The sequence below is a fragment of the Sinocyclocheilus grahami genome, unplaced genomic scaffold, assembly GCF_001515645.1.
Source record: "Sinocyclocheilus grahami isolate Dianchi unplaced genomic scaffold, SAMN03320097.WGS_v1.1 scaffold626.1, whole genome shotgun sequence".
NCBI lineage: Eukaryota > Metazoa > Chordata > Actinopteri > Cypriniformes > Cyprinidae > Sinocyclocheilus > Sinocyclocheilus grahami.
The window spans coordinates 43,137-67,518 of NW_015505805.1; the positions used below are offsets into that span (position 1 = coordinate 43,137).

The 24,382-nt window shown below is 37.4% G+C and overlaps 1 protein-coding gene across 1 annotated transcript; it reads right to left on the reverse strand.

The window, feature by feature from the left end:
- Window positions 1-11,744: 11,744 nt before the first annotated feature.
- LOC107557962 (GDNF family receptor alpha-1-like) lies at window positions 11,745-23,307 on the reverse strand. The gene is made up of 4 exons (XM_016241558.1): window positions 22,960-23,307; window positions 22,114-22,416; window positions 21,513-21,596; window positions 11,745-11,908 (listed from the first exon to the last, which is right to left on the reverse strand). Exons 1-4 carry the CDS (start codon window positions 22,997-22,999, stop codon window positions 11,745-11,747), a joined length of 591 nt encoding a protein of 196 aa, XP_016097044.1. The 5' UTR covers window positions 23,000-23,307.
- Window positions 23,308-24,382: the final 1,075 nt, after the last annotated feature.

Genomic DNA, 24,382 nt, shown 5'->3' on the forward strand with positions numbered 1-24,382 from the left:
AAATAGACGACTGGGGAGAAATAGTCTCTTTTGATTAGTGCTTATAGGCAGGTGTGTGAGGACAATATGCACATACCCCGCAGAAAAACAGCAACCACCTGCCTGGAAGTGGAGCCGTGACCTAACTTAATTGGTATTAGCTACAATAGGCTACAGCTCAAGATTTATTACGCTTGGATTACTTTGTTTTTGCTTTGTGGAATAAATGTTCAACTTTGTTTACGGATTTGCTGACTCGTGCGTTTGGATGACAATAAGCTGGAACTCCGCTGCTGCTGTTAATGCATCTGTGAAAACATTTACGTCCTGTTAGCAGGGGCTTAGAAAAGTGGGTTGTGCCACTACATATCTATGCTGGAGTAACTGTAGCAAGAAAAAGCCAGGAGATTTCTCTCTTCTAAGTCACAAACACATACACGCGTGTGCACAGACCAAAATGATTCACCCCATAAACACAGGGATGAGGGTTTGTGGGAGAGTTGCATAATGTCTTAAGGATTTATGAGGATGTGCAGCATTTTGTTGCCATAGTAACGTGCAATAAAAGGTATTCTGAAATGCCCTATTCATTTAGAAAATTCACCAAACATCTCCAAGGCAAGTGATTATAATACATTATAAATTTAATCTCCTTTCCCCCTCATAAAACCATATTTGAAAATGCATTACATGAGTCAACCTGCACATTATTAAAATATCTCACAGCAAAATCTTTGTTGGGAAAACTACGATGCATCAATATGGCATCTTTTGGAAAGAGGTCATAGACAATCAACAGTGAGTCCCTATAGGAAATCTATAAATTACATGCAGTGTTAAATTGCAATTTTTTTCTACATATAATCCGGTTTGCACATTTGAAACTGTTTGTCAACTTTTAGCCATAAATCCTTTCAAGCTGTCTGTCCAGTCCTGTTTATTAGTTTAAATACACGGATAGACACACATTATTATTCAAATCCCTACCCCACTATTCACCCATTTTTTTCCTCACTAAAACCTGCACATGCTATTAAACTGATTCTTGAACAGTGGAGAGAATGAGAAAATGTATTCTTCATTATCTATCAAAGTACACTATATAGTGTATTTAAAACTGGAATAGAAGATAGTATATGCATGTGTGAGCGTGTACATATGCTTCTCAGTCTTTCTGTTAAGCTGATAACAGCATTACTGTGTGCATTTTAAATTCATAGTGCTTAATGTTACGAGACCTCTTAATCCGCAGAAAATCAATGCCTAATAACCTATGAAAATGTACATTTGCTCTTTTACTATCACCAGAGGCCCAGTCATGCACCCCGGGGGCCCTTCTTTCAATTCCCCCGCATTAGCAGTAAAAACCATAAACCACCATTAACGACGGAGGATTTGTGTGAGGCAGTGAGGTGGCTGGTCTGCGCTCATGCCATTCGGGACAGAGATCAGCTCCAGGAATGATGTTTGTATGATAGAGACAGACAGGGAGGGTCTTGAATAGGTCTCATTTTTAAAATCAAGATGAGAGGAGCTAGAGGACAGTGGAATAACTGAAGTGAAATAACTGAAACGAGATAAATAATTAGATTTTTTGTTTTGTTTATGCCATCAAAACTCTATATATTGAGCTATATGAAGGTGGTAATATATCTGTGGCATGGTAAATTCTCTCTCTCTCTCTCTCTCTCTCTCTCTCAAAAAAAAAGTACAAAACTGTTACAAGTGTGGTACCCTTTCTAATATATACACTTTAGGATATTTTAGGTACTAATATATAAGTATTAATATGTACCATTTAAGTATAAATATATTTAAAATAAAATAAAATAAAAAAGTTGTACAAACACTGAACACTGGCCTGAAATGACAAATGTTAAATAAATAGATAAAATGAAGAAAAAAGTATCATGCCACCATGTTTTTTTTTCAGATACAGAACATGTTCATAGTTAATGTAAAGAATCACACTAGTTGGTTAAAAGTAATTGTAAAAATGATCAAATTCTTTAGATGACACCTTGATATTTTGCTATCTAATGTAAGGACATTTAATTCACCCAAAAATTAAAATGTTGATAACATTTACTCGCCCTCATGTTGTTCCAAACCTGTATAAACATATTTCTTCTGTTGAACACAAAATTATATATTTTAAAGAATATTGGTAACTGAACAGTTGCTGGTAGCATTTGGCTTCCATATTATGTAAGTCCAGTTGGAATGTAACTGTGATGTTGTTGATTGGATGGAGGCAGATCTAAATCAAACTCACAGTTGATTGTATGAAAGGAGTGGGGTTTAAAATAACCCAATAATTGGAGATATCTGGCATATGTCACTAGTTTTGAGTTAGTTACCTCACGTCACTTACTACCTCTTAAGTTTTGATTAAAAATTAGGAGGTTAAAAAACATCTAAAAAAGATCTGAAATATACATTTACAAAATTGATTATGTGAATTTTCATTTCATGCCTTTAAGTGACATTTTAGGAGTACTAATGTGTTTTGGCATCACTGCATATTGAAGTACTATGGCATTGTCACCACAGTACGTTGTCTGCATGTGTCTGTAGAGGGTGTGTTTAATCAAATTTTGAGTGCGGGCTCGTTTGTTGGTGTGCTTGCGTGACGGTAAATGTGTTTTTGGCTAAGCCTGTGTGTATGAGCTTGTGTAATTGTGTTGTCTCCGACTGTCAGCTCCACTAAGCCCCAAACTCCCCATACCCACCCCCCAGCACACGGCTGACCTGTTTCCATATAAACACAGGACGCTGGAGGCAGAATGCTGAACGGCGGGCTAAAGCTTAGGCATCCTGAGGATGGACGCCTCCGAGGCTTAGGGTCCCTCATCTCCCAGCGACAGAGCTACCAGACCCAGTCGGCCGTCCACCCTGCCACCCAACTATAATTACCCGACAGAAATGCATGTACGTGCTTACCGCCTGCAGGGCTGATCTCCAGCTGCCGTGATATTAACTCCATCAGGTCTTGTGCTGAAAAGAGCTTTATCCCTCAGCTCTCAGGAGAAGCTCGGCACAGCCATCCCCTTAATAACATACATAACTTCTCTCAAGCACAACTTCTTCTCCATGTCCCCCACAACTGAAATACTGCTCATAGGGGGAGAAAAAAATCAATGCCCTTCTGCTGCCTGTGTATAAAGTATGGAGAAGTTATTAAGAATGTGTGGAAGAAGAATATAGGAAACAAAGAGACTCCTTCACTGCAAATAAATTACCCTGAAACTTGAACTCATACTTTCATTCCCCTTCTTACATTCACATGGCCTGTCTGCTGCTATGCTTCACGGCAGACTTTTCCAATTAGTCTCACCCGTGTAACCCCGCTGGTGTCACATGAGACGGCATATGTGCTATTGTACTTATAAAACTCAATCTGACATGAGACACTGCTTTCAATTAAATCTTACCTGTAGCAAAATTATTTAAGCCCTAAATATTTTGACATAGTAACGTGCCAATTAGTGACCAATTCCTGAAGTAAATCCTGTTAATACTCACTTCTCTAATATGCGCGCGTACACACACACACACACACACACACACACACACACACACAGACAGAGTACAAGTCAAACATTTAGGGTCAGTAAGATTGTGTGTGCATGTTAGAGACTGACACATTTATTGAGAAAGAATGCATTACATTGATCAAATGTAACATTAAGGATATTTATAATGTTACAAAACATTTCTATTTCAAATAAATGTTGTTCTTTTGAACTTTCTATTCTTGAAAAAGAATCCCGAAAAAGAGTATTACAGTTTTCACAAAAAAATATTAAGCAGCACAACTTTTTAACATTGACAATAATTAGATTTCTAATAATAATAATAATAATAATAATAATATTATGTCATGTGACACTGATGACTAGAGTAATGACAGCTGAAAATTCATATTTTTTGTTACATGAATAAATTATATATTGAAGATTTTATTCACAATTTGTACAGTGTCCCAACTTTTTTGGAATCGGGTTTGTACATTAAAATATAAATATATTAAAATAAATTTCAATTATTTTCATTTGTAATAATATTCCACAATATTACTTTTTAAATATAATTTTGATCAAATAAATACATCATTGGAGAGCATAAAATACTTATTTTAAAAACATTAAGAAATCGTATAACCCCAAACATTTTGACTATTTAGTTACAGTCTGAATTTTGTCATTTCTAATGGGTGATCTGTAGTTTTTGTGGAGTGTTTTTGTAACCTGTATAGTGCAGTCACATTAGGCCTTAGGCAGCTATTTGGGCATTTGAAGTGTGTAACTTCTGTGCCACTAGCATTGTTTTATAGTGCCACAGAACCAATTTTTGATTGGCTGGGTGCATGCAAATTAAGTTTTGAAGTTGGGTAATATTATAAAACTTTTATATAATATAAGCTAGGACATCTAACCTGTTACACATACATACTTCCAGTTTCCAAAAACTTTCAAAGAAATTACAATGCAAAATACAATAGAACATCCACAGAGATGTTCTCATAAAATCAGTAATAACAACAGAGTTATTAAGCCACCAGGCTGGAATTTCCCATTATGAATATTAAACTGTGCCTCTGTTGCACTTAACCTGCTGGGGCATTTCTAAGTCATCACTACTATTTCAGACCCGCTGTTTCCCGTGCACTCCATTCTTTGTATGTAAATCTAAAACTCAAGCACAGAGTCTGCGTCTCTCTCCCATAAGCAGCCCAGTAAATCCCTCCTCATCACACTGTGGGGATTTGGTCTGTAATACTGCTGCCGTGACTCACCTACCGCAAGGAGGGAAGGAGAATTAAAGGAGGAACCCAAGCAAAACCAGGCTTTCAAGTTTGTTCTTTCCTTCACTTTCTGCTCCAGCCCTGTTGATGGGTCAACAGCAAGTTTTCGGGTGATCTAAAGAGGTGGATGCAGGTGTGGGGCAGTTGTGTCAGTACTGCAGTACTGGGTTTATGACTACAAGCCAAAAGGCCTCTGCCTAGGGCAATCATTGCCCACAGGGAACCGTTTGAAGAAAATTTCTCTGCCTGTCATTTAGTCAGCAGAGCGGCATGCCAGAGAGGCAAGCACACAGTCTATTCAAGACTGGTGTGTGTGTGTGTGGCCATGAATGATTGAGATGAAGAGACACTTACGTTACAGGCTATAGAACAGGCAGACAGATGCACAGGCAGCTTAAGGACCCAAAAACATACCACTGGATCACCAAGTCTGACATCCCGGTGTGTATAGAATCCATCCTAATTAGTTTGTGAGATTAGAATAAATGTTCCAAAGCATAACATGCTGAAGAGAGTATGCCAGAAGTCACCGGATGGTCAACTGTTTCCAGGAGATTTCCGAAGTGTGGACTAATAATTGATATCCAACCTGATTTAAAAATACTTATTTAATGTTATCTGTGTTATATTTAATCTGCATGTGAACCTCTATCATCTTTTATAAAGATATAAATAGTACAATAGCAACACAGATACATTTGGCCATTAAGTAACTGCAAAAACGCATTAAAGGCATTAAGTTATTAGTTCATTAACAACTTAAGTTATTTATTTAGTTAAATTAAAATGACTAAAACTAAAAACTAAAATAAAAAGCAATAAAAAGAATACAAAAGATTTTATTTATTTATTTTTTAATTAAAAAAATAAATATTAAATGCTATAATTGTATTTAAATATCAGACTTTATGTAATCAGACTTTCTTTCCAGTGGGGTAGGAAAAAAAGGTAGTGTAACTGGTTGACTGACAGGCTGAGTTGTAGTGACAGGATGCATGTACCTATATGACAAATATGCCACATGGTTTTAAAGGGATCATATGACGTTGCTAAAAAGAACATTATTTTGTGTATTTGGTGTAATGCAATGTGTTTATGCGGTTTAAGGTTAAAAAACACATTATTTTCCACATACTGTACATTACTGTTTCTCCTCTATGCCCCGCCTTTCTGAAACGCATCGATTTTTACAAAGCTCATTGGTCTGAAAAGCGAGGTGTGCTCTAATCTATCCAGTGCGTTGTGATTGGCCGAATACCTCAAGCATGTGACAGAAATGTTACGCCCCTTGAAATTGAAATCGCATCATATGACCCCTTTAAGAAACAATTGTATGAGGTGGTAGCTTGCCTACTCTTCTGCTACACACTCAAAAGGAATTGTTTTTTTTTGCTTTACAAAAAAGACAGTACATAGTATAAGTATGTGAATTGGGGCACAGCAAGAGATTATTAAAGGGACAGTTAACACACACATTATGATTCATACTGTATAAGGAAATATAGTGGGCTCCAGTGTGGTTTTGGACCACACTGAATGGAAAAATACAGTTGAAATGTTCTTCAAAACATCATCTTTTGTGTTCCACAATAGAAAGTCATACAAATTTGGAATGACATGAGGCTGAGTAAATTATGACAGAATCTTTTTATTTGATGGTAAGCTATCCCTTTAAACATTCAGTCAACGAGTGTCGGGTTTATTCATAATGAAAAGGATATGTACATATTGCACTAAAACATACATGTTCTGTTGAGTCTCAGATATATTTCCCTCACATAAATTCACACACCACAGGCTTTCTATATGCATGCTTACGATGAAGAAACACACACACATACACATGTATAGATGTACCCCAGACAGGTCCTATTACCGCCCACTTCCTCTATACACACTCTATCACTTTCCCTTGTTCTTTGCCTACCTCTCTCATGCGCCTGACTTCTCAGGTTTCGGTGAATCAGACCTGGTGAATAATGTATAAGGTACAAGCTGTGAAAACCTGGACAGCACTGTAGGCAGCAAGCAGTGACTAAATGAAAGTTTAGAGCATTCAGACAGACGGCATTCACTAGTGCTGTGCCGTATCCACCCACAGACAGCGGTATCTTCATCAGCTCTGCTTTGTTTAAAGGGGCCTGTCAAAAAAACAACATTTATATAGTGAAACAGATTGCTCAGTGTCTGTTTGGAGAAATGATGCCATTAAGGGCAACAGAACGCCACTGAAGGAAACTGCTAGGGGGAAAATGGTGCTTTACAAATTGGCAGACATTTTCTTGTGCTGAAAGTTAAGGAGATTGCCAAATGACTAGTTAGCAGGCTGAGAGAATGAAAAAAAAACTGGTAAAACATTATGATTTATTTCACATTAAGACAATGGAGGGATTGGCATGAGCACTTCACCGCTAAAAGCTCTCCTAGAGGTCTGCCACAAAACCAGTATTAGTGGTTTAGTGGTTTGAAATTTGATTCATCCCAATGAGTTGAATGTTTTAAATCTGCAGTTTGTTCATGATATTTGGTCTGAAATCGCACCTATTTGTAGAGGTGCCTGAAACCATAGTGGACATTATTGAGTATGCTCATTCAATCCCATAATGCACCGTAATAACGTGTACAACCGATGTACACAGAGAATATGATGCACTTCGAGCATCACGCCAAATTAATTTCTGCATCTGGCCAAAAGATAGTGTCCACAGCGCACTCAGACTCCAAATTTGCTCAACCTTTCAAATTTACCGTGGTCTGTATTAGTGGAGTAGGGAATAGTGAATGAGAGTATAAGAGTCAATTTCAAAAACAGCACTATAATATAATCATATCTGCTTTCCCACACACAACAATGTATGAAAATCAATATCTGATTAGTAGAATCATAACTCATCAAATATGAGCAAAATTTAACAATTTTTTCTGTAAACACTTCCCTATGAACTTTATCCAGACATCACTCATTTAAAGATTAATGTTTTTTATTTAGCTCCACAGTCCTGCTGGGCAAAAACAGTCATTTAATTTAAAAGAGAAGACATTATCAATTTTATCTCTGACTGTTGTGTTAACTGACAACTGAAGGCCAAAGTATACATCAGCCTATGTCATTTTTGTCATCAAAAGGTCTCGTGGACAGCCGCGCACCCCATCTGCGTTCAGACAATTTTTTGAGACCGCGCGGACGGTGTGTGTACAACAGCGCATGCGCGAGGTGAATGTTGAGACAAGTGGTACTGCGCATGAGTCGAGCTCGTCCGTTGTCTTGTCCAAATACCCACACTTGCGGTCTTTGCACTCACTTGACTACTTTTATGACGTATTTCCTATTTTTGGTCAAAGTGTTCAAATGAGCATGAAGACCACAAGTGTATGTAGAACTTTTCATTACCTGATAGGACACACTTAGGCTATAGTGTTGTAAAAATGCAAGTGTTTACAGAGCTTTATTTTTTATTTTCAATACTTTGCATTTTAAAATCAACTTCTAAATGTCTGTTCAGTGTCTCTATAACAGATTACAATTAAATTTTGTGGTGCTTCTAATTAAGTGATAAAAAGCAGTTGCAAATATATCACCACTACTCATTTGCACCAATAAAAAAATTGTGAGATCTCGGCAAATAGTCTCATGATTTATTTCCAGAACATGATGCATGATGGGATACACTAAGCCTTATTTATTATGGATTTAGTGTGAGTTAAGGGCACTGCGCTCTTGCGTTTTTAAGACCTGGGACAGTCTTGCGCACTTACTTCCTGTCACGCGCACGCGCTCTCAAGTGGCCAAGACCGCAAGTGTGGGTATTTGGACAAGGCATGTCTGCGCTCATCCGCAGTTGAGTATACTTTGAAAGCTGTGCACGAGACGGAACGAAACGTGGAATATGAAGTATACCCGGGCCTTGATGCTCTAGAAAAAAGAAAAAAAAAGAAAATTATAGTAAGTTGGTAATTCCTTAGCTGAAAAACTGGCACTTCGGAATGGGTGGCAGTGATACATCTCTCCAAAGCGCACACCATACTTTCATTACCTCTCGTCTATTCCCCTGTAGGCCAGCTGCCATGCCAGCTTGGATCCTGTTAATGCACTAAAACGGGAACATAATTTCAAGGTCTCCGGGAATAGCCTGCTCTTTCCGGCCTTTTTATATTTATTTATTTTATCCAGAGTCACCTGTCGAGTGGCTGTGATTATGCATGCATGACTGGGCCTGGGCCATGCAAATCCTCCGGGCTCTTTCGCAGAGGGCTCGCTGACCTGCTTCCTGCTTTCATCCCGCCTCTAAGTACCGATCACAAATGGCCAGGAACTAAATAAACAGCACATGAAAGGCACAGAGCATGGAGGAGAGGGGCCACATGGCCAAACAATCCCTTCCCTATCCTGTCGTAAACAGCTTGGAATGTTCACGCAGAGCTGAGCACATTCACCAATGCCTCAACAGCACTGTCTGTTATGCAAATGAGCTGGATTTCATTTCTATTCTACTGTTCTCAATAAAAATATTAATATTACCCGGCCTGGTCTGTGTGTTTACTTGGCCCCTGTCTGGAGGCTCTGAATGCTAATATATTTGGCTACAATTTAAATATTGATATACAGTTTAGTGAACTACAGTGAAGATCATATAGTACATACAGCTGTCTGAGGAAATATACTTTAAAAGCAGGTGGGGAAGGACAGGTATAATAGATAACAGAACATTTTGAATTACAGGTACACTGTGTAATGCAGCAAACTGTAAGGGATTTTTCATTGAACAAATAAGTGAGTATATTAAGAAAACATTGTGATTAAGCAGGAAAAAAAATTGTATGTGGGGTATTTGTCAATGATTATTATTATTATTATTATTACTATTATTATTAAATATTGTTATTATTTCTCTTTTTTATTTTCATTGTGAGAGTTATTGTAATTCTGGTTTAAAACTCCAAAATAAAGTATTCAAAAAAACGTTTTACTCATATATCTTATATTAAACATCATGGGACCAAACTGGCATCACATGAATGCTTGTCTGAATGCTATTAGCTTTACCTCTGTAATCACTAGCCTATATAATCATTAACAATTTCATTAACTGAAATCATGACTAACTGAGAAAATCACATTTCTATAATGCTATTTGTCACTGACATAATTAAAATAGTTACTACTACTTTTAACTTGACACTGGACAAATGCAAAACAATTCACAATGTAATGGCCAATGGCATTTGTTTCTTTGAAGAGGATTTAAAGGCACACTGACTCTGAGAGGGTTTTATCATGCAAACAACTGAAGCACATCACATCAGGCACTAAAATATCATAAATTTTTATCCATTAATAAAAACAAAAACACTTGATGACCTCTCTAATTGCTGTTGAATGACTGGTGGGCTAGTCGACCACCGTGATCCTTGTTAAATATGAAATGGTTAGATTATCTGACCTATTTCTGTGTATGTGCCCTACCAATTACAATCTGAGAGGAGAAGTTAATATATGTGTGTATTCCTGTATGCATCCATGTTTCCCTGAAGCGTTCCCTGCCACATACAGCATACTAATTCAAGTCTTTCATTCATATTCATTGTACAGAAAATTGCTATTCCAGACATAATCTGAATAATGCTTCCATATTCAAGCTCTCCTGTCACCGTTCTGTTGGTTTAATATTAAACTTACGACTTTACATTTCCATATATTCTTTTTCATAACCTTTTAAGTTCACAGCATGCCAATAACACTCCCACCTTTCCAGCTTTTGAAAAGAGATCATACAATTTAAATCAGGGCTTGAGTTTTCCATTTGTTTTGAGTCAACAGGTAAAAGGCAGCCAGAGCCTCTTCAGATAAAATGTATCTGTCATTTTTTGTTAAAATGACAACAGTGAGGATACAAATCAGTCTGCTGTGGCACTCAGAAAACAGCATCTGAGGCCAAGGGAATGAGTGCCACTTGTTCAGTAGTACAAGAGGGAAATTGCCCCCCTCTGCAGCACACACAATATTGCAGGTGCTTAAATTATTCATCCTGTAGGAACGCTGGGGTCCCACTCAGAACCAAAACTCCAGCCTCTTAATCTCCACTTTATATTCCATTTTATATTATAGAGTTTTGTTTACCCCGAAAGGGAGATAAAGAGCTATTTTTTCCCCAAAGGCATAAAGGTCTAGCTTTGTTCCTACTATTGAGAACAAAGAAAACAGTTGTGTGTCATTTTAATATATCACTATGCAACAGTTTCTGTCAGTTGGCTTTGTCTTCCTGGCAAACAGGCATAAGAATTGCACGCATTTGGTTCTTGAGTAATTGTGACCCAAAGAATGCCAAATGAATGAATTACCCAGGGTTTGCACCACTACTGATTTTGAATAGTCAACTCGTCCAGAAAAGTAATTGATGAGCTGTTGTTGGTCATTGTTTACCTTATGTAAATGATTCACCATATGCCATTTAGCTTTCTTTGCTGTTTCTGGCAAGTTGTGCTGATGGATGGAAAGGGTGTGAGCGTAGATGGAGAATGTCCGAGTAAGCACTCATATCTCTTCATCGCCAGATTCATGCTGCTTGCATTGAAAATAAAATGGCATGCAGAGCAAAATAGTCATGTAGGCCTAGTTTCTGTCAATGTTTGTGCAATACTTGACTTGTTTCAGGGGAAATACACACATTTTGTCTTGTATTTGAACAAACCACATCAAGACCATCTCAGTTTACAGTACTTATAGCATGTTTTATGCATACAAAAAGTTACATTTTGTTTAAACCTTTGTTAAATTTCTATTGAAAATCAGTGTTGTGACTTGCAGAGGACAGAGAGACTAAAATAGCATGTTTTAATGTGAATGATTACCTACTGTTTTTGAATTCATATTCACATTTAACCAGAGTGACTTGGAGAAAATGGAGAATGCTTCACTTTGTTAATAGCATGCACAGTCATCCACTTACTCCAGTCGTTTTCAGTGTGTATTAGTGACGTATTTACCCAGAATAGCCCAGTTTGGGTGAGCCCTTCTGTTTCTACTGGGGTCTTGAGGTTCAAGTGGTCTTGACCTGCCCTGGGATCCTCTCCCTGGGGCCACGGTGATAGGACTGCTCCAGGGACCGCCATTAGTCCCTCCCTCTGCAAAGAGACTCACTGTACTCAGCAACTTCCACTTACTCAAGTGAAAGTTATTTTAAAGGACGCCAACTGAGATTAGGAAGAACATATGGTGGGCTATATTAATTGGTTCTGTTAAATGGATTTAACAAAGGAAGAATAAGCTGCTTGTTTTTCCAGATCTTCAGATGCTACTGTGATACATATGATCCTGTTAATGGAATGTTTCTGCTGTCGTAGTAATGAAAGTAATTTTAGCATTCAAAGTCAATCAATCACATTGCAGAGCAATTAACAGCACATCTGAAACAGACAATGCTCAGCTAAACACAAAGACGAAGAGCTGTACGCTGGGGAGGCGAAGACACAAAAACAAGATTAAAGCCATATAATACAAAGCTGGAAAAAGCACAAAAGGATTTGACAACCTGGAACACCCAACAAAAAGAATAAGGGAGCTAGTCAGACCAAAGGACCCAAAGACTGTGAACAACAACGAGAAGAAGATGCATTCACAGGCAAAGAAAAGGAGATGGCAAGGTTAAAACAGGGGGGAATCAACAAAAAGCAGAGGTGAAGCAAAAGAGAATTATGGGAGTATAGTTCTAAACAAAACTAGAGCAAGCACAGGAAGTCCATACCCAGCATCTGAATATATGTACTTCCTTAATAAAATATTATATAGGATGGCAAAAGCAGTATGTCCAAATCTGCAGTGTTTATGAAACCATATGTAAAAAAAACAAACACAAAAAAACTAAACAAAACAAAGGACACTTTGCTATCCCATGAGGCCATGGAAGAGGAGTAAGAGAAGTCAAATATTACAGAACAGTGATTTGGCTGACTTTGTAAGTCACATGACAATGCCAACATGGCAAATTTATTATACTTGGGGGGGTAAAAAAAAAAAAACTATAGGCCTAAATGCTACTCAAATGGTAGTACGTGAGTTAATTTTATTCAAGTCAAAACACAATTTAAAATCACTAAATCAACATGAATACATTTGGTTACACAAACAGAAATAAATATAAAAGGATAAACTGCTCAGTCAGTATGATTTTTGAAAGAAGACTCACCAAGGCTGCGTTTATTTGATCAAAATACGGTAAAAACAGTAATATTGTGAAATATTATTACAGTTTAAAATAACAGTTTTTATATATTTTAAAATGTAATTTATTCCTGTGATGGCAAAGCTGAATTTTCAGCAGCCATTACTCCAGTCTTCAGTGTCACATGATCGGTGTTACCTAAGGTAACAACTGAAGGTCAACAACAACAGAAAGTCCAAGTTACTTTTGAGTGCTGTTGAGATACTCGCTCCCATAAAGACCCATAGAAATCAGTTACATGAGGACTGCAAAAATGAAATAAACCATATTAACAAAAACTATTACTGTATTTATAAAAATATAAACATTAAAAATAGCTAATTGATTTTCTAGGAATTCAGCAACAATGAGAATATATTTACTCTGCAGTCTATGAAATATTGTGACTAGGACTGATGTTAAATTAATGATGTTGCTGTGATCGTGGGAGGCCTTTATACTTCACTTTATATTTGTAGCATAAAAAGGAGTGAAATGAAAGCACAACAGAGGATTTGAGTGAGGGGGGTTGATAATTTGTAAGACTGGGACACAGCCAGGAACAGCTGGATACAAGGGCAGCTGTTTTTTCTTTAATTATTAAAAAAAAAAAATTGTAGGTCCTGAATGTTTGTGAAGAGCAGCTGTGATTAGACAAACAGAGAGAATAAAACAGAGAGATGCTCTGAGAGGAAGTGCAGTGCATCTAGTCTGGTCCAATTGTAGGTCATGAAGCAAATGCATGATTAGAAGAGTCAGAGGCACGCTGAGATGAAAATCATGTATTAATGTTTCTTTTCCCTCATGGCTTTCAACTTTTATTCATTTGCAACTTTTCTCATCCTTTCTATCACTTGTTCTTTCATGCCCTGCCAGCCTCTCTTTTCCTTTCCCACCAAGCGCTTGCCAAACCCTCGGTGAACCAGAGGTCTTGGAGAGATTGTGCTAGCCGATTCCTCATTATATTGAAAGGCTTTAAACTCTGAGCGACAGAAAACATTTTCAAGAGATTTCCAGACAAAGCCAACATTTCTCAACTGTCTGGACAACACTACCAACATTGGGGTAGTGTTGTCAACAAAAGCCAGAGACCACTATTGAAATGCTTCTAATGTGCATTTTTGTTTTAAACATTTAATACAGTTTATTTATTAGAAATTGCATTGTCAGGATAACAGTTTGAGTTAAATTGAGTTGATTAGTGGCCCATTTTTTTATTCATTCATTTATTAGTAGTATTATTCATTAATTTATGAGTATTTTTTAACATAGAAGTCTAAAATGGAGATTAGTTAGTATGTTTTTAGTTTAAGTGTTGGTGTAGTTGTATAGCAGCTGTTTATAAATCCTTTGCGCCGTGATTTACAGGATTACTACTTCCTAAAAGTCCATTTATTACTGTCTCCTGTGTACATCCCTCCCACCTGTTTAAAAACAGAGTAATTATGTGGTTGCCCCATCTACCTACTCCCTTACTGGCACTTTTTGCTGTGGTAATTGTGTAAATTTTGCATGCATCTGTGGTGACTGGCCGAGGCTGGAGCTGGCACGGACATTGCCCCTACTGATTCCAGCTGTCAGCAGTGTCTATTAACAATGATGAATCACTCCCCCACTTCTCAATCCAATCATAGAGACCACAGCAGGCCTTAGATCTGGTCACCTCTGACTAAATGATTTTTGGACAGAGTGGGGCGGCACGCCAGAGCACCCAGTCAACACTTTGTGTTAGATTACGCTATTAGCCTGCAGGCTTCTGAGCTTTACATCTTCCAGTCTGCCCTTGTAACTGTGGTATGTTACTCAAATGGCAAAGCAAGACACACAACCACCACAACATGTAGAGCTCTCTGTTTTAGCAGCTCTTTGTATTCATACTGGCATGCAAAGACAAGCACAGTAACTTCACATGTTGTTAAATCTGAATTATGATTAAACTGGGTCTCTTAGAGTCTGATCTATAACCTATGACAGATAGGTTTGGCTCAGTTATGCTCAAATCAATAGCAACCTATCAAAATTTTATCAATTATTATGTTTCAGTGTTGGTGTAGTTACTGCATTTTGTCTTTGTAAGACAGGAACTTTTCCATGACATTCTAATTTATTGAGATGCACCTGTATATCATTGCACCCATATAGACACATCAATGCTGTTAGTGTTAACTAAACACACTAAAAATGTAAAGAATTTTAAAATATTAATTGAAATTAAAGTGCAATAAAATGTAAATTTTATTTGCAACAAACTGCAAATAATATTTCGAAAAATATAATTATTATAATTATTGTTTTATTTATTCATGTATTATAAAAATGTGGGAAAAAACATGAAAAACAAACAAAGAAAATTATGTTGCTTTGGCAACTAACAGAAATAAAATAAGTTTAAATTGAAGTACTAAAATTACTAAACCTAAAACTGAAATAAAAATAATTTAAAGAGAAAAAAACTAATAAAACTGACAAAAAGTACATACAATTATTACAAGATAAAATAAAACTTATTCTAATCTTAATAGAAGAATAGAAATAATTCTAAATTAACACTGACAAACACGTACAGACAAGCACAAACATATTTAACTTAAAATAACATTAGAAGAAAAACAATTTACAATTAAGTGAAATTAGTTTTTCATGCTGTTATCAGTGAGAGTGTTTGATTTCCCTATGCTGTGCCTCAGAGGAGAGCAAAACAACAGCATGAATAAATGATGAAAGTGAACAGGGGCTGCCATAACACTAAAAACTTCAACAAACTGCAAATCTGCAAAAACCTTTTCACTGCCATTCTTTGGTAGCACAGCTGAATATGCTGCCACAGCTATTACAGTTGTTAAAACACAGACATATGCAGTATCAGATATTGGTGATGTACAACTTTTGAAAGTCTAAAATAAACAAAGAAACCAAAAATACTACATTGAATTGCATAGGCAGAGTTATTCCATCAGCAGTCTGCATCATAGATAGTAGATGCTATCATCTTTTTCATCTCTCTTTTCATCGGTGTGGCCCTGCAGGTTAGAAGTCAAGGTCAGTGGGTATCAATCACTATTCTTAGCTTTCCACTTTTCTCTCATCATCTCCCTCACCGTCAGGAGAATGTTTGACCTCCAGAAAGCAGAAAGACAGACGGTGGACTAGATGTGATGGGGTTATGTGATGAGCTCTATGCCACATCAAATCTAGTTGACATCATGCTGTACAGTCAGTCTGTTAACATTTCCCTCAAGAGCTCCTGCAGTCCTCCATCAAAGCCCTAAATGTTCTCTGCACGTCTCTACACTTCATCAATGGCATGTAGCCAATAACAAGCTCAGTGTTGACAGGGGTGAGCTGATCTCTTAAAGGGGAACGCTGTTAATCGAGATTACTGTAACTATTAGTTTTGTTAGCCAGATCGTACACTGGACATCATCTTGTGACCCAAAACAGTAAAAAATTGTTTACTGTATAAAGTGTCACAAAATATGTAACAAAATGCCCTTTAAAAATGGCATTGTATAGTAATATTACCATGTGGTACAAAAAAAAAAGACAAGCTATTTCTAAACACATTTCTAAACAAATTAATATTTTCTAATCGATGTAGATTCATTTCTAAACTGCAAAAAACAATGAATATAAAAAAAAAGATTTTTAGATTTTTTTAAAATTATATTAGAACACAAGTTTTAGTACAAATTACAACTGTAAGAGTATAATCGTAAGAGCAAAATCTTAAAATACAAATCTTAAAAAAAAAAAAAAAACTGTTTTTTTCACTGATGGCATTTGAGATTTTGTCAGACTTGTATGGAACTGCTTTGCATTTCACTTGAGTTTTAGCATGTCCTATACTGTACTGCAACTGTATACCTGAGCATTACCAACAGACAGATACTCCTCTGATCCATCTAAACGGAAGAGCTAAGGCGACAAGAAAAAGAGAGAAACAAAAAAATCGATGGTTTCTTGTACTCACAGCTTCAAGTTTCTATTTTAACATGGCTCGCTATTGATTAGCTTTCATAGCTGAAGTCTCCCTGAGCAGAAGCTCGCTCCAGGAGGATAGAAGAGAGTTTAGCAGAACAAAACCCACAAAATAGAGAGAGGGGAGCTGGGAAATGATAGCCTGATGCTTCCTTGGCCTGCCTGATCCGCACTAACAGTCTCTGCTTAAACACGGTCAGCGTACAGTTGCCAACATGAAAGGCTTTTGTATTGCGTGATGGACTTTCCCAGAACAGCACCGTGGTGCACAGAGCTTTTATAGTGGGGAACGGAGGCTGACTTCGAAGGGTGAATCGTTTAAGGAGAGTTTGCCAAGTGCTGTGCTCCCACTCCCGCTGAAATGAAAGGAGTTCCGGTGCTTTGTGTCAAAAGAGGCATCAAACACCTGTGCAACGGAGAGCAATGCTGGGTCGGCAGTGTGTGGAAACAGCAGAACTGTGGAGAAGTGCCATGTGTTAAATACTTGCTAATTAAAAACCCACGCTACATAATACTTGTACTATAATCTTACATAAATTATGTCCATGTTCTGCTGTCATGGTGAGTTTATGTTGACCAGTGTACTCTGTGAAACAGTGTGTTCTCGGTCTGGAACTGATTAACCCGAGCGTTGCTTCGGCACTAGCTATGTGTTGACAGCTTCACAGCGTCATGTCAGTATAGGGATTTTCTGAAGTGTTGCGCGGCAAGTCTGGAAGGTCATACCACTCGCACTGCCTAAAGTTGACAACAAAGGGAAAGGGAATGCTAGAACCTAAGAATGCTAGAACGAATGCTAACCACAAAACATCAAAATTGCAAAGTAAACATACTAAATGTTGATAAACAGAAAGACAGATATAGATAGGTGATACACAGATGGAAAGATAGATAGATTTCATTCTGAGTGCTAGATGCCTTTCATATCTCCACAATGGCAGCCACACAGTTGTTACAACAAAAAGCACTCCAGAGAGCCCACGAAACAACACATTTATACAGCGTCTCATCCTTATTCATAGCCATGCTTTCTAAAATTGTTTGATGTCCTGTTCTTTTTCTCATAGCTACCCCATCATTTAGGCAATTTCAGCCCAGCCAACACAAGCAGCATAGCAGACTGGCTATTACACTTTGTGTCACATTCTCCCCCCGGCCCCATTTATTTCACAGGGCAACTGAACGCTAAATGACAATTGGCTTATATTGCCAAGGACTTTATCAACAAACTCCCAATTTTACACCATGCATCTCCATGACAATAATGGCTTTTGTTTTCAAACTTGTGCATTTTTATTTCCCCTCGCAACAAGATTAAATTACTACTGCCGAGGCCAAGTTCAGATATTCTGCAACAGAACATGGTAGAAACAGATACTGCTGAGATACAAAAAGAAAGTGTTTCAGCATAGGAGAGTAAAGGGTACTCCGAGTGTTCAGGCGCTTAGTTTCTCTCGGTTTTCCTCCTGCATAAAGCCTAATGATGTGGAGGTAATACAAAGTCAACTCAGATCAGATGACAAGAGAGTGCCAAATAAGTGTGAATAAACTAGCTGTGAAACGTGGTACTTTCCTCACTCCTTTCAGCGTACTATCTCCTACTTACTAATTCCCTCTATTTACAACCTTTCCTTGCAGTTTTAGTGAGAAATCCTACCAAATTATGGTGTTCCTTTTCCAAGCGTTTGTATAATCACACCTAAAACCTTCTACTGCTATTGAAAAGACCAGCATAAGTTGCATTTTGAAAGCCAGTGTTCTGGTGTCCCCTCCAGACTTCTTAAAGGGATAGTTCACCCAAAAGAAAATTCTGTCATCATTTACTTGTTGTTCCAAACCTGTATGATTTTATTTCTGTAGAACATAAAAGAAAATATTTAGAAGAATGTTGTTAACCAAACCAGCTCCCAATAAATTCAATTTTATTTTTTGTCCGTACAATGCAAATCAATGGGAACCGAAACTGTTTGGCTACCAACATTTTTTAACATATGTTCTTTGTGTTCCACATACAGATTTGGAACAACTTCAGAGTGAGTAAATGATGATAGAATTGTCATTTTTGGGTGGACTATCCCTTTAAATATTCTAACCGGCAAAACTTGGAAAACGAAAAATGTAAAAACACCCGAAAACTTAATTCAGGCCAGGTGAACGGGATCTCAGTCAACTTCCCATCTAAACAGTTTACATTTTCCTGTCCTCACCTATTTGTTGACATTTCAGGCCATTTCGAAGCAAGACATCTGCATTTATGAGCAGAGGGAGACACACCTGCAAACCCAATCCATCTGCAGCTCTACTATAGAAACTAGAAACTTTGACCCCTGCGTCACCCCATCTTTGGATTTGTTTTATTGGCATTGAGGCATATGAGGGCACTTCAGGCAAATAAGGGGCAATAGTCCCAAGAGAGAGGAAGCCCTGCAGCATTCAATAAGCCATTTAATCGAGTGGAGAGCAGCCATCAAAACAGGTAAAACCCAGCAGGATACTCAGCAGGAAAACAGGGGGAGAGGTAGTTTTCATGAGGACTCAGTATGTTTCTCACAGGCAACACACAACTGTGCTCAACACCGCAATAGAGCACAGCTGTGTTTTATAAAGGGAGACCATAACATTAACATAACATTTTGTGTCTGGCTATTTTAGCTTTTATTTTAAAATATGCTGTCAGTGATGTCATGAACAATATAGAATTTTACTTCTTTAAAGTGTGGGATTTCAAAAACAAATGGCTGCAAATGCAATGATGGTAAAAAGTGCAGACATGTTCCATTTCTGAGATTTATAGCTGTAAAAATTATTATCTAAGGGGACATAAATTAATTATGTAACACTCAGCTAACAAATTCAAACTCAATCAGTGTAAAATATTAAATATTATATAGGGTATTAGGTATTTAAATTTATATTCAAAGGTCCTCTAAGTTCAGTTACTGGCCAGAGAAATTAAAGATGCAGCCCAAAATTATCATAAGCATAACTATATTGCTGAGACATTTAGACTTGCTTATTGTTACCATATCTCCACCACATTAAAACAAACACATAATGTAACTAAATCAGCCCAAACCAATTAAACATGTACATTAAATTAAAACAAAAGTTCATCTTTAATCTTCTAACTGTTAAAAAGGAACTGATAATAACTCTGTGACATACTACTCCCAGACACCAAGACTGTAGTCTGCTTTGTCTCAGTGTCTGTGTCATAAAACCCCATGTAGGTGGGGAACTTATTCTCCGCTTGGCCTGTTCTTAGCCGTGGAACTCAGCCGTCAATCAACGTAAAAAGCTTTCCACCAGGGAATATGGAGCACCCTCAGATTTAGAGCACTCTTCCGTAACTTTCTGCACTCACAGCCACAGAGAGAGAGAGAGTTACATGTTATTTTAATTACTGTGGTGTTTACCACCTTATTCCGGTTCCCTAAGGGAAGCTCTACCCAGGCTTTGTGGTTCTTCGCTTTCATTATTTTGATTGACATTACTTACCAGTGACATTGCATTTGGAAGGTTTAAGTTTCCTCTCAAGTTTAAGTTTTTTTCGTTTGTTTTTTAAACTACAAATGTGTAACAGCTGGGACACATTAACCAAACGTTAACACACTTTCACACAGTAACCATTATCTATAAGTAAACGTTACCAAAATATACATTTATTATTTAAACATTATTTAGTAATAAAATATTTATTAGTACATGTTTATTCATATAAAAAAATGTATTATGCCTATTTTTTATTTGATATTTTTCAAAAATCAGTCATAAATAATGCATTTCAAGAAGCATTTAAAAATATTTTAATGCAAGTTGTTAATCAAATTAAGTGTTGTTCTTCTTCCTTTACCCTCTCTGTCTAATGTTAAGAAAATCAGTTGGTGCAGAAAATGAAAACTTTCAATCTGACTTCGTCTGGCGCTGTTAAACCTTTGCTGTCACCATCTGTTGTGCACACCTTTGACAGCGCATCACCGCTCTTTTTTTATGAGGGCCCTCTCCATGCTGAAGTAGGGAACAACATTGCCACCTAGAGGAAGATCCAGGCCAGCATCCAGCATTCTCAGGCCAGATTCACACAACCCCTGCAACCCTTACAAACATTTTGCCTCAGTATCCCGAGCCACATTTAAAAAGTAACTTCATTGCAGCCCCTCCCCCAAATAAAACATTCAAATGCTATACTGTCACATCAGCAACACCTCGCTTCGGCTGCATACCCGGACCAAACTATTGCATTGCCCCAAGAGTTGGCTGAAGTGTACAGCATTTATAAAGGTTCACTGAGCACTAACCATGAACATTCAGAACTATATCTCCCCATGCAAGATCCAGAGGATCAGAGACCAGAAGATAGCATGCATCCACAAGGGCATATAGAGGAAAAAGAGGGAGGAAAACAAGTAGGACATGGGAGAAAATACCATTCCCACTGGTTAAACTACACCAAATCTAAGTCTTTTTCCACATAGCAATAAAACCAACAGGCTTTATTTGATCCACTTGTTGTTAAAACAAATTAAGCGGATTAAAAAAGCACATCCTACCTGAATAGATGGGAGCAAGTCGAAATATATCAGAAAGCCGGCTGTTCACAGGCTCATATGGAGAATCCTCAAGTAAATCATTCCCTGTAATATTAACAAATAACATGTGACTAAATACCAATAATTAAATTCTACATCAATTATGAAATCTTAAGTGCATCATAAATGTCATTATTAAATGTGAGGGTCAAACTATAAAGCTGTAAACTCTACTTTATGTTAGTTGGTATTTGGGTCATTGATTCATGAGACGGATTTACATTTCCGGAGCCAGTTTCTGGTTGATTAGCTATACTGGTCAGTTGAGCCCCCCTCCAGCACACATACATATACACTAACATAAAGCATCAGATGACCTCACACTCCATAAACTTTAATGGACACACTTCAGAGAGGAGTTTGAAGACTTTACAGTGACCCTATCTGATAACAGAACCCAGAAAAGCAACTTCCTTGGCTTAGTATTATTGCTTGCTAAGTATTAAAAATAAACAATGTCAGAAAAAAATATCATTATAACTTTATCCAGCAATTTGAAGCTAAATATTGTCACAGCTTCATATGTTTACAGTGCACTATAGAAGAAGGCATGTCCGCGCACCCTGTAAATGCTGATAGATCCCCCAGTAGATGCGCAGGCAGTTCTTTTCTTTCTTCATGCCTCTTTTACAGCGGCAGTTATACAAAGGGCTCTGCTTTAAAGCGTCCAACGCAAGCCGGCATTCATCCTTCGCCTCCACTCCGGTCACCATACTGAAGTTGCTCTCCCTCCCCGCCACGCACTGCCTCATAGTTCGATACTTCGTGCTGCATCCCGGCTCCTTCAAACACAGCTCGTTCGCCTTCACACAGTCCAGCCGGTTTGAACTAGTAAAGTAAGACTCCTCGGCAGATAACAGCACATCTAAGGAGGACGACAATAGAAATAATCATATCACGGACAGGGTCGAGTTTTATTGAAATGCCTCAACGACTAGGCTACTCGAGACTGTTACAAGAGACATAAATAATAATAATAACAAATTAAAATTGAATTCGTTATACTTATTTTATTTATTTATTGTTTTTGTTTTTTTGTACATGAAACATTTCTCGAGTTGATATTGTTCAAGATTATAAGGATTTAATAAACTTAAGGTGCTTTAGAGATTAAAACATTAACACAAGATTTAAGCAGACTTAAGTGGAAAGTAAAACAGCTGGTCCTCAAAAGCTAAAATTTGCCCTAGTTTTGAGACAATTGTAACATCACATAGGCTAGAATATATTTATATATTGGACAGAATCAAAAAGACTACAATATGAGAAACTCTTTTTCTTATGGTCTTGTGATTACATCTGAGTTTTAATCTTAAATACAATGCTGCGTGTCTGTGTGCTAATCGATTGCTATATCATTTAGGCTACCAGTCAATCACTGAATATGTCAAATCGCATTCAAACTCACCCAACAGCGGTAAAACGAAGTAAATCGCGGCGAAAATCATTGCGCTTTTTATCCGTGGGTAAGTTCGTTCAAACACGCAAATTATTGTTTTGACGATGAAAAGAATAATCCTTTCTCATTCAGGTCCATTGAAACATCGTTAGTCACAATGTACATCCAGAGTATATAAGAAAAAAACCTAGCCCAAACCTGTCACTAATCGATATGGAATGGTTTATTGGATTAAGACTCATAGACAACGTTACAAAAAGAAAATGAGTCGCGAGGCAGCAGAATAAAACTCCAGCTCTCAAGATACGCTCGTGCGACTGAGCGCGCGACAGCACTGTGGCATTCAGTTGCGCTGTAACCCAAAACCGCACGCAACTCAGTGCACGCTCAGCGCTTCAGCGTGCAGCACGGGAACAGGACAAAGACATCCAGTTTCGCCACTCCAAAACTTGTCGTGTTTACTGCTCTCTGTTATTGTGTAACTATATATGAGGGTTATGCAAGTTGCTTGCTTTCTATTTCTCGTCAGTTGTTTAAGAAATTGCACTGCTGACGCTGAAAGCGCATTTGTTTGCCTGACCTGTAGATGGTGGTTGCACAGTCTGGTCTGAATGGTATTATATGAGTAGATTAGTCTGGTATGGCACTGGTACGTTGCTAACCAGCCAAATCAAGTAGGGTAAATAATTTACACGTATTGTTCCGCGTATCAAAGTCTAAATATCCAGATGCGTGTACATACTTACTAAATAAAATACTATACGAAACTACGAAGACATAGGTGATATCAGTCAAAATATAGTTTTGTTTCATGCATGATGATCACATATAGGTGACATCATTATGAAGACCGTCCCTTGGCGGTAGTAATTTATCAAACACGCAAATACATATTCTCATTCAATAAAAATAGGCTAAATTGCCTATACAAATAAATAATGCCGTTTTATTTAAGAACGCTATAATAGGCTACTTATTTGGCCACGAAACATTTAAAATGACTTTGTTTTTTGTTTTTTTACGTAATGACAATATTTGAATAGTTACTATGCTATGTCTTTCATTCTCAAAGTTTTGGTGCGATCTCGTTCACACAGTAGTTTATTGCTTATTGAAAGACTGGTGGAGGTCGCCATCTGTTGGTACGTATGTGCATCTTACTAATGAAATGACTAGACCAGTGGTTCTCCTCTCTCCAGAAAAGGTGCTTGATTTTGTACCTTTTCATAAACACAAATCAGGGTCATTAGCTATAGCCAGAGGCGGACAGTAACTAAGTACATTTACTTGAGTATTGTACTTAAGTACACTTTTTGAGTATCTGTACTTTACTTGAGTATTATTTTTTCTGGGAACTTATGACTTTAACTTCACTACATTTGAAAGACAAATATTGTACTTTTCACTCCACTACATTTCTATCAAGGTCCTC